The 14,317-nt window shown below is 34.4% G+C and overlaps 1 protein-coding gene and 1 long non-coding RNA gene across 9 annotated transcripts in view; one reads left to right on the forward strand and one right to left on the reverse strand.

The window, feature by feature from the left end:
* The window catches only part of LOC148233063 (SLIT-ROBO Rho GTPase-activating protein 1-like), a 76,187-nt gene that overhangs the window by 57,985 nt on the left and 3,885 nt on the right, over window positions 1–14,317 (forward strand). For 4 of the 8 annotated variants that reach the window (XM_088190206.1, XM_088190207.1, XM_088190208.1 and 1 more), the window contains 17 exons: window positions 4,720–4,903; window positions 5,192–5,357; window positions 5,425–5,799; window positions 5,868–5,976; window positions 6,046–6,329; window positions 6,393–6,617; window positions 6,692–6,834; window positions 6,901–7,037; window positions 7,436–7,648; window positions 7,720–7,825; window positions 7,894–7,990; window positions 8,059–8,174; window positions 8,238–8,314; window positions 8,390–8,534; window positions 8,642–8,807; window positions 11,233–11,414; window positions 11,487–11,690. In XM_088190206.1, coding sequence (XP_088046332.1) covers window positions 4,720–4,903; window positions 5,192–5,357; window positions 5,425–5,799; window positions 5,868–5,976; window positions 6,046–6,329; window positions 6,393–6,617; window positions 6,692–6,834; window positions 6,901–7,037; window positions 7,436–7,648; window positions 7,720–7,825; window positions 7,894–7,990; window positions 8,059–8,174; window positions 8,238–8,314; window positions 8,390–8,534; window positions 8,642–8,807; window positions 11,233–11,414; window positions 11,487–11,690 — 2,929 coding nt within the window. Of the gene's footprint in view, window positions 1–4,719; window positions 4,904–5,191; window positions 5,358–5,424; window positions 5,800–5,867; window positions 5,977–6,045; window positions 6,330–6,392; window positions 6,618–6,691; window positions 6,835–6,900; window positions 7,038–7,435; window positions 7,649–7,719; window positions 7,826–7,893; window positions 7,991–8,058; window positions 8,175–8,237; window positions 8,315–8,389; window positions 8,535–8,641; window positions 8,962–11,232; window positions 11,415–11,486; window positions 11,691–14,317 lie in introns of those variants that run through there. The other 4 variants (XM_088190209.1, XM_088190210.1, XM_088190212.1 and 1 more) reach the window with 2 other exon arrangements.
* LOC148233064 (uncharacterized) lies at window positions 12,323–14,156 on the reverse strand. The gene is made up of 2 exons (XR_015810464.1): window positions 14,028–14,156; window positions 12,323–13,976 (listed from the first exon to the last, which is right to left on the reverse strand). It is a non-coding gene; the product is annotated as an uncharacterized LOC148233064 (long non-coding RNA).

Here is a 14,317-nt window from a genome sequence, read left to right on the forward strand (position 1 = left end):
CTGGAATCAACTTTTTACTATGTACAAAATTTATAGTTTGTCGGTTGCTATTATTCTCAACTTCTAATATTCGCTATGGTTGATTTGTACTGCATTATTGAAACGCTAATTTTACGCCATATTTTTTATGTAACGCACAAAATCAACATCAATCGAAAGATATCGTACAACGGTGGTTAGCAATTTCGCTTGCGGTTTTAGAAAACGCCTACTGGGCGAGTAACCCTACAAAACCCGACAAAATTGCTTTTTGAGTAAAAAAAACAAAAAATTTGCCGGACCGATGAATAAACGTTTCATAATAAGTAGATTCGCTCTGTTGCTTCTGCGAGTGCTTTTCGACCGTAAAATGTGATTTTAGATTATTTTTTATGCGTTGCTTCACCATAATTTTGGACAAGAACTTAAACTCAATTATTGCGAAGAGCAGGTACCCCGCAAACCTGATTTCGCAGGGTCGATTTGTTTATTGGAAGCAACAACAACAAAAAAGAAGACCAAAATTGGTCGTGCGTGTTAACATCGCAACACTCTGGAAGCGATCCAAAAACGACGCTCGTCTGCCATAAACAACTGGCTGTCGATTCTTTGATCGAATCAATTGATGGTGTTGTGTATGAATGGAATGGCGACGAGAGTGGAATTAAATTACGGTTCCGAAAAAACATTATGACGCTGTAGTGTTTCTTGGAAATTCAATTGAGATATTAGTGTTGCTATTCTATCAATAAACTCGAAGGATGCTTAAGAAAAGTAGTGAGAAGCGTTTTATATCTACGTACGAGATACGAGCTAGGTCAGGATCGTGCGGGATAGGATTTATAAGTGTCTAATTCATAGGACACGACTGGATCTAACAGGGGCTTATTCTTATGAAGGCTGAATAAACTGAACAGGGAAACGTGATTGAGCCATTATTTATATAGAACAGAAGGCTTGCATCCATAATCTATCAGGCTTTAAAGTAGCAAGATACTGCCAAAACAATGTGATGATTCATTTATGGATATTCTTTAGGTACTTATAAACTAAACGCAATACAGCATCTCAGATAAAAGTAAAAAGTTTGAGAATGACGATTCGCACATAAAAACAGAAATTTCTGTTTCATGAATAGTTGTAAAATTTATCTATGAAGTTCATTGTTCCGTGAAACTCTTATGTTCGCAAATTTGTGATTACACTTTGCAATGAAAAATGTTCCATCACCAAGTGTTGTCATCTATTCAGATATCCACTTTGTTGAAAATATGCAGGAAGGTGTCATATTTGAAAATACTTTTGGCTCCCTGAACTAATGATGTCATTCTGTGTTTACATTCGTTCGAATGTAGATGATGACGTCATCAAAGCGTATACGATTCATATATTGAATTATGCACATATAACTTGGCTTTTGTTGTTTTTTTTACACGGACGCTACTGATCATCCGACTTTCTAAGAATGTGACATCTTGTACACTCACCGTCTTGTGCGTTGAATTTATTACTTCCAAAAAGTATTTTTACTTCACCAGAAATAAAAAATACACCGCCGCCCAAAGCGGACTTATTTACATATTTATCCCATATTTTGCCCCCTCTCCTGTCACATTGTCAACGTCGAAATTCGATACTGTTTTTCACTTCTTTTCAAAAGGACCCATTAGTATTCTTTCTAAACGAGGGCTATCACATTTGCATACTTCTCCGTAAAAAAATTACACAAAGAAATAATAACCACTCGACTCGTCGCATTCAAGGGGTAGCGTTTACCCCTTAAATAAAAACAATACGACGCTCTTGATGATCAAATTCCTCCCCCCAAGTCGATTGGCGATCTCCTTTGAATTTTAATGTTTATTTTATTTCATTTTTAACCTAGTTGTTGGGGTGGGGGCTGGGACGCTAATGGCGTTTTAAATTTTAACGCCTTTTGAATATTCAACTCCGTCGCTTGGTTTTATTTTTTATTTTCCTCTGGGATTTGGGAAAGGGGAGCGATTAATTGGAGGCGAGTGCGTGCTTGGTGTTGCCATAATTATAAATTAACGCGCCGGCGGCTATGGCCGCCGCTTTTCAATTTAAGGCTGCAGACATAATTTAGTCCTTATGTGGATTTTTAATTTGGAAACAACTTTATTTTATTGTTGGAGGATCAATTGCGGTTAACGCCTCTTTTTGACCATGGAAAACAAAGAGCAAATTACAATATATTTTTGCGGCAGAGATAAGATTTATATGTAAAATTACACGATTTTTGTCGATATTAATTTTCTTAGAAAAAATCAATGCTTTGACAAAATACTAAAAATTAATTTTTATGATTTATATACTATGATACAAAGTAAATTTAGAAATCATTTAAACTATAATTTTGCACCCTACATTAAAATTAAGAAACAATATTTTTGAAATTATCTGTCCATAAATATACAACATACATTATTTTGCTGGGACTAAACTTGTTTATGTGTGTGGCCACAAATATTAAATATCATGATTAACGTTTCTTTTACTGTGATGTACACCGAGTGTACATATCATATAATATATGAACAACGCAGCGCGTGGGTCGCGTACGCCGACGAAATCCGAGGCAACCGACGAAAACCGAGATAATTTTTTGTGGAAAAAATCGACAAAATCCGAAACTGACGATAAACGAAGTCAACGAAAACCTAGGTACCACTGTATCTCACTATATACATATGTATGTTTATATTTAAATATTCCTCTGCGATAAACTTACTTAGTTTACAATCATTGCCACGTTACTTTGGATATTATTATAACAATTATTTTGTAATAATATTCGTGTTTTCCTATTTGCAGACAAAAGAATAAAGTTTTACAATTAGTAACCTATCGGTCTAATGTCATGTTGCAACAAAATATTTACAATGAATATATAAGGATTTATTAGCATCAAAGATGCAATATGAAGTTGGCTAATGTGTTACATACACAATGTTTAAGAAACACTACGTTCGTTCAAAAATGCAACGAGCAATTCGCTCATATAAATAAATATGCCGCATTCATTCATTTGATTCACAATGTTTTATATTATAGCCGTTGGCATACTGACCACCCCTGATTTAATTGATTCAAAAAATTTTTTACTTTTATTACTCAAGTGAACTTGAACGTTCCAGGTGTGCGGCTAAAGCACGTATAAAAGCGGCTAAGGGCTAAACTCGCCCCATTAGGCTCAGCTGATTCCAGCGCACGTCTGGAGGTAAATGTTATTCTATCACGAGGTTCTTCGCCCCCGACCGGCCCCAACAAAGAGGGGATCACGGTTGTCGAGTGCATGTGCAATTCTGCAACCCTCGCCACATATACAACGGGTGGGTGTGAGTCTCCCTAAATTATTACGCATCACGTCAGCAGTCAAAATGACCGATGGCGCCAACGCCCGCTTGCGAGTGAATATAATTTTAGGTAATAATATTACATAAAGCATTAATGATGCATTTCCGGTTGAAATCTCACATATTTTTAACAAAACATATTGCGCCACAGTCAGCGCATTCGCCTATTTACAAGTAATTGTACGTAATATTGAACCTATACTAATATAGTACTCGTTAAAAAATCAATTGATATAACTCGCTACATTTTATTTAATTTATTAAAATTCTATAAGGCAGTATATGACTCCCCCTCACGATTTGCGAAGCGATATATAAATATCTCGCCTGAATCGCGCACGTCTCTTCTTCGTTTTAGTTTTTATATATACAAGATATAGCACAGAGTACATACACGCGCCTACATTCGGTCTTGTGAGTCATTTCATCGTAGGCCTTTAATCCCCCTCTGGGTTTTCTTCCCATTCTTTCCCCCATCCCTCGTTTTCTGCTCCTTTTCTTTTATTTATGTACGCGGAGCAGCGGCAGGGCTGTAATGTCGCCTTTACTGTCCGTATAATAAAATTGTATACATGCTATAATATAAAAGCGCGTTTTACAACAAGCATGTGTCGTGTTTTCACGTCATATATCATTTGCGATTGTTTTGGACGTAAATGTATTTATACGCGGGGGTCACCAATTCAAAAATAGGTTATTTTCTTTACAATATTATTCTCTTTACAGTTTATTAAACATTATTTCGAAGGCTTTACAACACAATTATTAAACACGATAAATGGTGGCTGCGCAGATAGATATTTTCCCTTAAAATCAAATAGTCACATGTGGCAAAAACATAATCTAATGCTGATATTTCATGCTTAATTTAAAATCATTTTGATTAATGTTTTATATTATATAATCGTTGCAATGGGAACGACAGCCACTTAAAATAATTGGCCTTTTGAATTGTTTTGTGTATAAAATATAAATCAAGCAAGGCAGCCATTTAAACCATTAAAAAAAGGGTGGACTCAAGTTGTTTATGGGTGTGATACATAAATTAAAGGAAGTTGAAAGAAGTTTTATATAAATATTTTTATTTTATTTAGACAACCCTGAAACGCTTTCTCAGAAAGCAAGAAAGATTGTTAGGGGATCTTTTGCTCTCTAGCTGTATCCGCTAACACACAACAAATGTGCCGGCCAATCGTTTTTAGCCCTCCTCTAATTAATAAGACCCACAACAAGAATACCCTCTTTCGTCTCCCGTCACCATCCATCTAAAAAGCATTCAGACTTATATAAATGACCGTAATAATTCATCAGATTATAATCTTGAATATTATAAATATTAATTTTTGTATTGTTCTTGTTTCAGACATCCGTGCACAGTTGAACGATCAACTAAAAGCGCTCGACAATCGTGTCGAAGCTCAGGTGGCTCTAGCAGCCGAGCTTCAAGAGTTCTTCCGTCGTCGTGCCGAAGTTGAGTTGGACTACAGCAGAGGATTAGACAAATTGGTGCGAGCCCTGCACTTAAGACACAAGGAACAACGCAATAAGTAAGAATATGTGTTATTTTGTACACGAGTAGAATGCATCTTATACCACATTAGGGACACCCTCATTTTATCCCATGAAGCTCTTGATTGCCATCATTTTTCAAGTTGAATATTCCACTTCCTTGAGTTCTTGCAACTTAATGCTTCATTAATCATAGATTTGTGTTCCCATGTGTATATTTTAAATGAAACCTATTAGACTAATAGATTTATTGTCTAAGCTATTCCGAGCATTTTCACAACATGAGTAATAAAATTAAACTTTATATATATTTTTCAATATTTCAGGAGAGACCAATGGCCGTTATTTTCATCGTACACTTGCTGGCAACAACTGGTCTCCAGCACACGTTCTTTAGCTCGCGATCATGCCGTGCTCGCAGATCTACATTCAACTCATCTGGTGGCTCGCCTGGCTAACGTCATGGAAGATGTCCAACGCGTCTATAGAAGAGTATGTATTATTGTTTATCATTATTATTATTTTTTCAATATATTCATTATATTCAAATGCATTTCAGTGCCGAGAAATAGCTTACGAGAGCCATGAAGAAATTTTACGTGTCTTGCATGAACTTCACGCGGCAATGAAGACTTTCCAGCAATACGGAGCTGAATGGCGTGCCGCTGAAGCCAAACTACGAGCCGCTGAAGCGCAGAGAGCACGACTCCAACCGCCGCCGCCAACTCCGTCGGCCACACCCGCTAATGCACCCGCTAAACCAGCATCGAAGAAAGCTAGAGCTCTTGAGAAAGAGGTTGATAAGCGCAAAATCAAATACACGGATGCCAAATTAAAAGCTTTGAAAGCTAGGAACGAGTACCTTTTATGCTTGGAAGCTTCGAATACAACGATTCAGAAGTATTTCGTTGACGATCTGTCGGATCTGATAGACGTGAGTATTTATATATTATATATATTGAAGAAGATTAATGTGATATAAAATATTAAATCATTTTACAGTGCATGGATTTAGGCTTCCACAATTGCATATCAAGAGCGCTGCGTATGCAAGTTTCGGCTGATGAAGGAAGAGCAAGAGCTTTACAACAAGGAGCAGATGCTCTCTCTAGTGAGAATCATACTTATATGATGAATACTTTTAATTTAAATATTTTTAATGATATATCGTTTCTTATAGATTGTATAAGCGCACTAGACTCTAGACTGGATAAGCAAAAATTCTTAGAAACTCATCATCAAGCATTCGTCGCACCAAAGAGGCTAACGTTCCAAGGACAACAGCCCAACGATGATGAGAGTGAAATAGACGCAGACGGGGTCGAAGATAGTGTATCGCGAGCTCTTCGCGGTGAGATGGAAGCGCGACTCGCACAATTAGATACGCGAGTGAGACATTTGCGTACAGAATCTGATGAAGTATGGAAGACGTTTGAGACTGCCGAAGCATCTTTACTGCAGATGGTATGCTTCGATCTTGATTATAATATAAGTTATAGAGCTTTATTAATTGAATCGTACTTTAAGGTTGATGCAAAAGACTGGGAGACTAGCTGGATGTTTGGTGAACAGAACGGATCCACGGGCATGGGGGCTAGCAGTAGCGGAAATTCTTTACAAAACGGCAGTTCAATACCAGTATCGGGATTATCGACGCCGGTTGTTACGTTGCCTCCGATGGCTAAACAACCTGAGCCTGTGACGATGAAAGCTAGAGCTGATAGACATGAAACTGAAGATTTTTACCTTACGGTATTTGCTTTGTAATTTACAATGAAAACAATATTTGGGTATGTATAATAATATTTTTTTATTTTTATAAATAGAAATTTAGAGAATATCTTCTTGGCGGAAGTCGCATTGCTCGGTTAGAGGCAAAGAGCGGTTTCTTAAGAAGCCGGATTGGAAGCGCGGCGAGAGCTGGAGCTCCTCCGGCTCCTTCTCATATGCATCCAGCTCCTAGACACAGGTATGTTCATATATGATATACATAATTGCTTAAATATTATTTATTAACATGATTTTTTATTTATAGAAAACGTATTGGCCGTGGAAGCTCTTGCCAGTCAGTTCCTAGACTGTTCGCTGGGTCTTTAGAAGAATATTTAGAAGCCACCGGTCAGGAGTTACCGTTGATTGTGACTTCTTGCATACGAGTGATAAATCTATATGGTACATTTCAATTTATCTTCAATACTTATATTTCAGTTTTGTGTATATAATCTTGCCATTAACTTATTTTAGACGTAATACTCCAATAGTGTGTAATATATAATACTTTACCTTCTTGATCGCTGTAATTATGGTTGAGTCGTGTTTTAGATTGCATCCACCATTTGTCTCATATCTATCGATCCTGGACCATATTTATTATGTCTTTCAAAAATTATTCTATCAATTTCTTGATCTAATGAGATTTGTTCCCAAATTATCTATTAAATATTGATGGGTTAGTTTCTAAGAAGCATTTATTCTACTAATAAGAATTCAGGAAGAATAAAGATTTACATAATCGTTCCTCTCTTTTAGTAAATATGTATTATTTATAACCCAATTTTATTCTTTTATAGGCTTGCATCATCAAGGAATCTTCCGTGTCTCTGGATCACAAGTAGAAATCGGCGCACTGCGGGAATGGTTTGAACGGGGTGCCGATCCTCTAGCGACCACCAGCGACGCCTCTGACATCAATTCGGTGGCTGGAGTGCTCAAATTATACCTACGCGAACTGCGAGAGCCGCTCTTCCCCATCGTGTACTTTGAGCACTACATGGACCTTGCACGTAAGAACAATTTCATTTAGGCGCCTCAAGATTGCTCTAAATGTCCATATTGATCTATTCACGTTTTGCAGAACTAGAATCTAAAACTGAGTTCATCCAAAAGATGCGTGAATTTGTGAGAGGCATGCCTAGGTGCAACATGGTCTTGTTGAGATATCTATTCGCTTTCTTAAATCAGTGAGTTTATATCTTAGAAATTTATATTTATATTATGAATGATTATTAATATATAATTCATGCTATAGTTTATCGGAGTTCTCCGAAGAAAACATGATGGATCCGTGGAATTTAGCCATATGCTTCGGACCTACTTTGATTCCAGTTCCAGAGGATAAAGATCAAGTTCGTAGTTATAAGATTATATTATGTGAATATTTATTGTTATATCTAAATGTTTTATAATATTTTAGGTACAATACCAAAACCAAATCAACGATCTGATCAAAAATGTTATTATCTTGCATGATGAGATATTCCCTAATGATGGAGGACCAGTGTATGAAAAATATCAAACACATCCTGGACAGTTAGTACATTGATCGAAATTGTAAGTGTATGTTTATAAATATTAATTGATTATCATTTTTAGGGATGTGGATGAAAGTCCGTTAGAGCCCGGTACTGATGATTTGGATTCTGAAGCGTCTCTTTATCAGTCTGAAGATGGTATGTTTTTTGTTTGCATTTAATATTAAAATGTATGTTGTGTGTATTAATATTTTATATTTTTATGTGTAATAGAAGGCGATGGTGCAGATAGCTTAGGCGGAATTAGTGGAGGAGTATGGGAACAAAGTGGTTTACCGGTAACCAGTGAAAGACCGGCGCATTGTTGGAGACGTGAAGCACCACATACTCCTGATTCTTATGCGGACATTCATATCAAGTAATCTTAATACTAAAACTTTAGTATACACTACTCACCGCCCTTTCAACATATTCATTTATTGTCATGGCTTAATCGGTAACTAAATGACACCTTTGTGTATACAGAGACGAAGACGCCATCCACGATCCGCGCAGACGACCGTTGCCATCCGTGACCGATAGCGCCGACAGCGGAGTTTCCATCGGAGGCGTTGGCGCTGGCTCTGGCTTCAGGCGTTCCAGATCTCCGCCGCCGTCTTTGCCAGCGACTCACACGTGGCCACGTCAAGAGGTACTTCTAGAAACCACTGTGTAATACAATAGATAGGAGTGTTTTTATTTGGTCGATTTTGCGCCTGAGCTTAACATGATTAATTCAACTCATCATTTGGTTACAAATCCATATATATTTTCAAAAGTAAGATGAGTGTTGAAAAAAATAAAAATCTTGCCTTATCAAATTTTTCAAAAGTTATAGCAATTGATCTCCACAAAGCAAATTGTACAATATTTATATTCTAAATATATATTTACGGTACAAGTAGTACAATTATATATTAAGTATTATATAATCCGATATTTTTGACAAATGTGTAATGTCACAATTTTATATATGCTTATATATACCTATATTGTTCATTAGTTATAGTTGATTAATTATATTTAATAAATGCCATTTGATTAAATGATTCATATATTCAGTATACATATCTTATACTCAGTTAATTTTAATTATCAATAATTTAAAACAATTTATAATCAATTTAATTGAATTGAAATTATGTTAAAGTTCAGAATTAAGCTGGGCGCTCACTAGGCAATTTGACTGCCGCAGCCAGAAAAGACAGAGACAGTGCATAGAAATGTATTGGGTGCGTGAGATATGACACGTACGCGGCAGCCACGGCTGCTTTGGCCGCAACCGTAGCGTCCGTTTGTAACTGTTATTTTCTGGTTACGAGCAGCCACTGATGGATGCTACGGTTGCGGCCAGAGCAGCCGTGATTGCCGCGTAAGCAGCATATCTTACCAATACATTTCTATGCGTTGTCTCTGTCTTTTCTGGCTGCAGCAGCCAAGTTGCCTAGTGCGCATCCAGCCTTAGAGATTACTAAGAATCAAAGAAAACCTGAAGAATTATGGATAGTCTTTATATTTTGGAAGCAATATATAACCAATTTTCAGTATTCATACACTTAATCTTTATATATATAATTATTATAGCAATCTATTTTAAATGGAATATTGGAATGAGTTGCAGTATTAGCATGTTAGGGTGGTCCAGTGAATCACTATGCATAAAAAATGTTTTTCACCCATCTGGTTCGTTTAGGGTTATAAAATTATTTTATGACTTATCTACACACAAATTATCATCAATCATTGCTTTTTGTGTTTATGTTTAATTAATTGATTTAAGGATGTTTTTTAATCAAATATATATATATAAAGTGTGCCTTAATTTGTATATGTTTCGGTCATTGTTATATAAATAATAATATATCCAGCATGGCCATTATGATTTTATGTTTTGTTCTGTAAACGCATGTTTTCATATATATATAATAAATATTTTTAAAAAATATATATTCTATATAAAAAAATATTTTTGTTGATTATTTCATTATATATATAATAGTATGTAATATAAACATTCTTCGCTTATTTATTAATATTTTTGTGTGAAATATTATACACGCCATTTTTGTTGTTTATTACTAACGTTTGTGAATAGTGGATATATCATTTTGTAACACATGTTCGTCGCTTATTTGTGTTTTATCATCACGAAGAAGACCATTCTGCCGTTAGTCTGCTCGAAAAACCAGGTGAGAATTGCCCGGACATAAAAAAACACTAAGCTATTAACTTCTCATGAATCTATAAACATACCATGACAAAAATATGAGAACACTTTGTAAATAGCCGACATTATACATTTTGCATCCATCACGTTTCATATCTGTCTTTTCTGCGTTACTAAATCCTGTGAATACCGATGTTTATATATTCTTAATCAATCTATATTTTTATTATTTTAATATTACCTCAAATGTAATTTTGTCACCGGCAAATATATTCTTCAAAATATGTTTGCATTCAAATATAATATAATATGTATGTTTTAAATTCATCTATACTAGAAATCATATAGGAAGCGAATTATAATACTTAATTAAATATATGTATATGAAAAAATATAACTGTTCAAATTGTTAAATACATAGTAATGTAGCTTTAAATTAAAAAAATATTTGATGTACATACATGTCATTGATTTTAAAATTTGTGTTTGTTTAGAAGGCTATTATAAATTTTTAATATTGTTATTTAATATATTTATAATATTAATCATTAAGTTTTAATAATATATATATAAAATAACTAGCACAAAATTAATATATTTTTAATAAGATGTCGGAGGTGATCTCATCTGGTTTCTCACACAATTATAAATTTAATCATTATTTTAACCTAAATATCAACAATGCATGTTCTAATCATTAATCACTAACTCACTGTGTGGTCTATCTACAATGCAATAATCATGAGGTGTTACAGGATTTTTCCGTTCTATTATGTCAGCATTTTCTATACTTGTGTTCAATTAATAAAATTCATTATAAATTATATAAATATAAATGTGAATGGATATATATATATATATATATTTTATTATAAAAAAGTTTAATTCTAATTACTTTTTAATTATATAGCAAAAATCAGTGGGCGAAGAGAATGGAATAATAACTCAATCCGAACAATCGACGATCAACTCAACTAACAATTCTGTGCCAATTTTGAGTACGTTTGCACCAAAACAACACGGAAAGTCGCACAGCGTTGGCGAAAATAGTGGCGTACCGTTTTCAGTCAATAGAGAAATATGGCAACAAAGGTATTTTGATTGCTATATATTTTTTTATGATCGATTAATGGTTTATAAATATTTATTTTTAATAAATTATAGAGCATCTACTCAACTAAAGCATACGCCGGATTTAGTGATGGATCTTCCTGGTGATGGATCCGAAGGAGAAAGCGAATCGGAGACAACGTCTACAACTCCTAGTGAAGAATGTGGAACGTCACCGACGACTGCAGCCGAATGCTTTGCTCACAATCAGCATACATTGAAGAAGAGACCCACTAAAGATTCTATTTCAAACGAAAAGTAAGATTCATTTTAGAGGATTGAAAGCTTCTGTATCTTCTGTGTGCTTATGAAGAAGTTTCTTCGACATATTATTTTGTCGATTTCACTTTGTGAGATATACTCATCAATTTCTTGCAATATTAAATTGCATACACAATTTTTTTTAATTTATTTGTTTCAATTGGCTTTTAATTTCGAAACGTTGTAAGGATTGTTTATTTTCTAGATCCATATTATATACTAATAGTATTTGCTGATCCAATTGCTTGATGGCATTTGCTCTTGACGCTCATTATGCGCCTATATGACTTTTCAAAATTGTTTTTAGTACAGACATTAGTTTATCCCAAAAGTCGTCGAATTCACAAAAAATGTATAGATTCTAGAAATTAAGGCTATGAGCCACATTTCCATCAGACATATTCGCCTCATTGTCATATCCTTGACCTCTGATATTTGAAATATCTAGTCCATCTTTTTCTAATTTATCGATAATTTCATTGGGTAAACCGCTACATATTTTTTTCTTTAATTTCTATGAAATCTATAAAGCTTTCTTCAATTGTAATATACTTGTTATTAACAACTACATATCGAATAATTTGGCACATTTGTTCACAATGCAATACATCAGGTCAGGGCTGGCCCGAGGGGTAGGCAGTATATGCGATCGCCTGGAGCGCTAGATCTCGTAGGGCACCGTGATACCAAATAAAGGCGCAATATTCACTTGAAATTATCAAACAATATTGTTAAAGAATATAATTTGATATTATTTGTCGCACTGATGCGCTGAAGCAATAAAAACATGCATATATTATTTTTATTTGATGCGAATTCAAGAGGGTGGAAGCCCCGAAGTCGGGATGTTGAAAGATTAACAGTATGGAGATGAGAACACCGACGGCGATTAAACGACTAAACTTCATATATACCAGTCATTGATTAGCTAGGTACACTGTTCCACATTTTTTAACTTTATATAAATCGAGCATCATCAACCATTCGCCTCTTAAGTTCGCTAACCCATTTTTTAAACTTCATATAATCTGAACATACACCGGCTATAATCATATTTTTCTTCCAACTTCCTTCCTGGTGTCTTCCAATTTTGATGAAGGTGGAGACTCTCTTCTTAGAAGAGGTTGTAGAGCTCCCGATTGTTTCGTATACGCTGCTCATTGCTCTCGTATATAGCGCCATATATCCTGCGAAGCACTTTTCTTTCGAATATGTCAAGCAGCCTTTCGTCGGCCCTGGTAAATGTCCAGCTCTCTGAATCGTATGTCAGAATTGGTCTGATCAGCGATTTGTAAAGCAATATTTTTGTATGACGAGATAGTGTCCGCGATTTGATTTGTTTTATTAGGCTGAAATAGTATTTATTTACTGACACTACTCGTCCCTTGATCTCCTTGCTAACATAATATGAATTATACATATAGTGACAAATCATAGTAAGTTTTTAATAAAGACAGATACTGAAAAAACAGGGATATAGACAAGACTAAGAGAATAAATGATGTATAAGTCCAGAAATAAATACAAAATACAGTTAAAGTATAAAATAATAATAATAAAAAAATACTAGGAGATTTATCTGAGAAACGTTACCATTTGTAATTTGATTAAAGACATTTTATTGTTTTTAAACTCACTACTTTTTTTATGCAATAATGTAAATGAAATATAATAGACATAAAAAATGTTTTAGACCACTAAAACACTGCTCGTGATAGATCCAAATTCATTATGTATTCATTACAATTGCTCTTATTCATCCTGTTATTACAAATTTATTTTATTACAATATTTTTAGTCTCTTGTCTTCACATATTGCAGTAGCACGTTGCTGTTTAACTTAACTTTCAAGTTAAAATATTACTTTTACGTTAAATTGATTTTATGATAAATTAATTATTTTATTGTGTAGAGCAATTTATTCATTATGCCAAAAATTAGGTGGCACTCTGGTAACATTGAGGTGACGGCGGCGAATGGCAACACCTTAGCGGATCTCTCATGAAGCAGACAATTAATTTATTGTTTTAATTATTGCAAAAAGTGTTTTTCCTTAAATTTTTGCAATCACAAAAGTAACGTCGAAGCATATGCTAAAAAATTATCGCCTCAAGCTAGCATTTTGTGATGCACGAAACGGTTTTGTACGGGTTTTTTGTCATAATCTACCAGGAGTGCATATGAGTGAGAAGGTAGCTAACAATTAATTTATTATTTTAATTATTAGGAAAACTGTTTTTTTTTCAATGTCTGCAAATTATGCTTAGATTGCTAATTATGCACCTCAAGCATAGAGTAAAGAATATATATATATAACATTCTTTACTCTATGACCTCAAGAGTAACGTCAAAGCATATTCAGAAAGAAAAAACGCTTCAAACTACCGTTTTCGTACAGGTTTTTTGTCATAATCTACCAGGAGTATAGAATATGTGAGGAGGTAGTGGAGCTAATAATTTAATTATTATTTATAAAAAATTAAAAATAGCTATCTGCTATGGAATAATAGTATCTATTTACATAGACATAAAGCCTATTATTGCATAACCGTAGTTCTCATTTGTTCCGACCAATCAGAAAAAAGAATTTAATTATTTTGAATTTCCTTGGAGACGCATAATGT

Source organism: Plectrocnemia conspersa, unplaced genomic scaffold (genome assembly GCF_051122295.1).
Source record: "Plectrocnemia conspersa isolate PC_06_02 unplaced genomic scaffold, ASM5112229v1 ptg000008l, whole genome shotgun sequence".
Taxonomy (NCBI): domain Eukaryota; kingdom Metazoa; phylum Arthropoda; class Insecta; order Trichoptera; family Polycentropodidae; genus Plectrocnemia; species Plectrocnemia conspersa.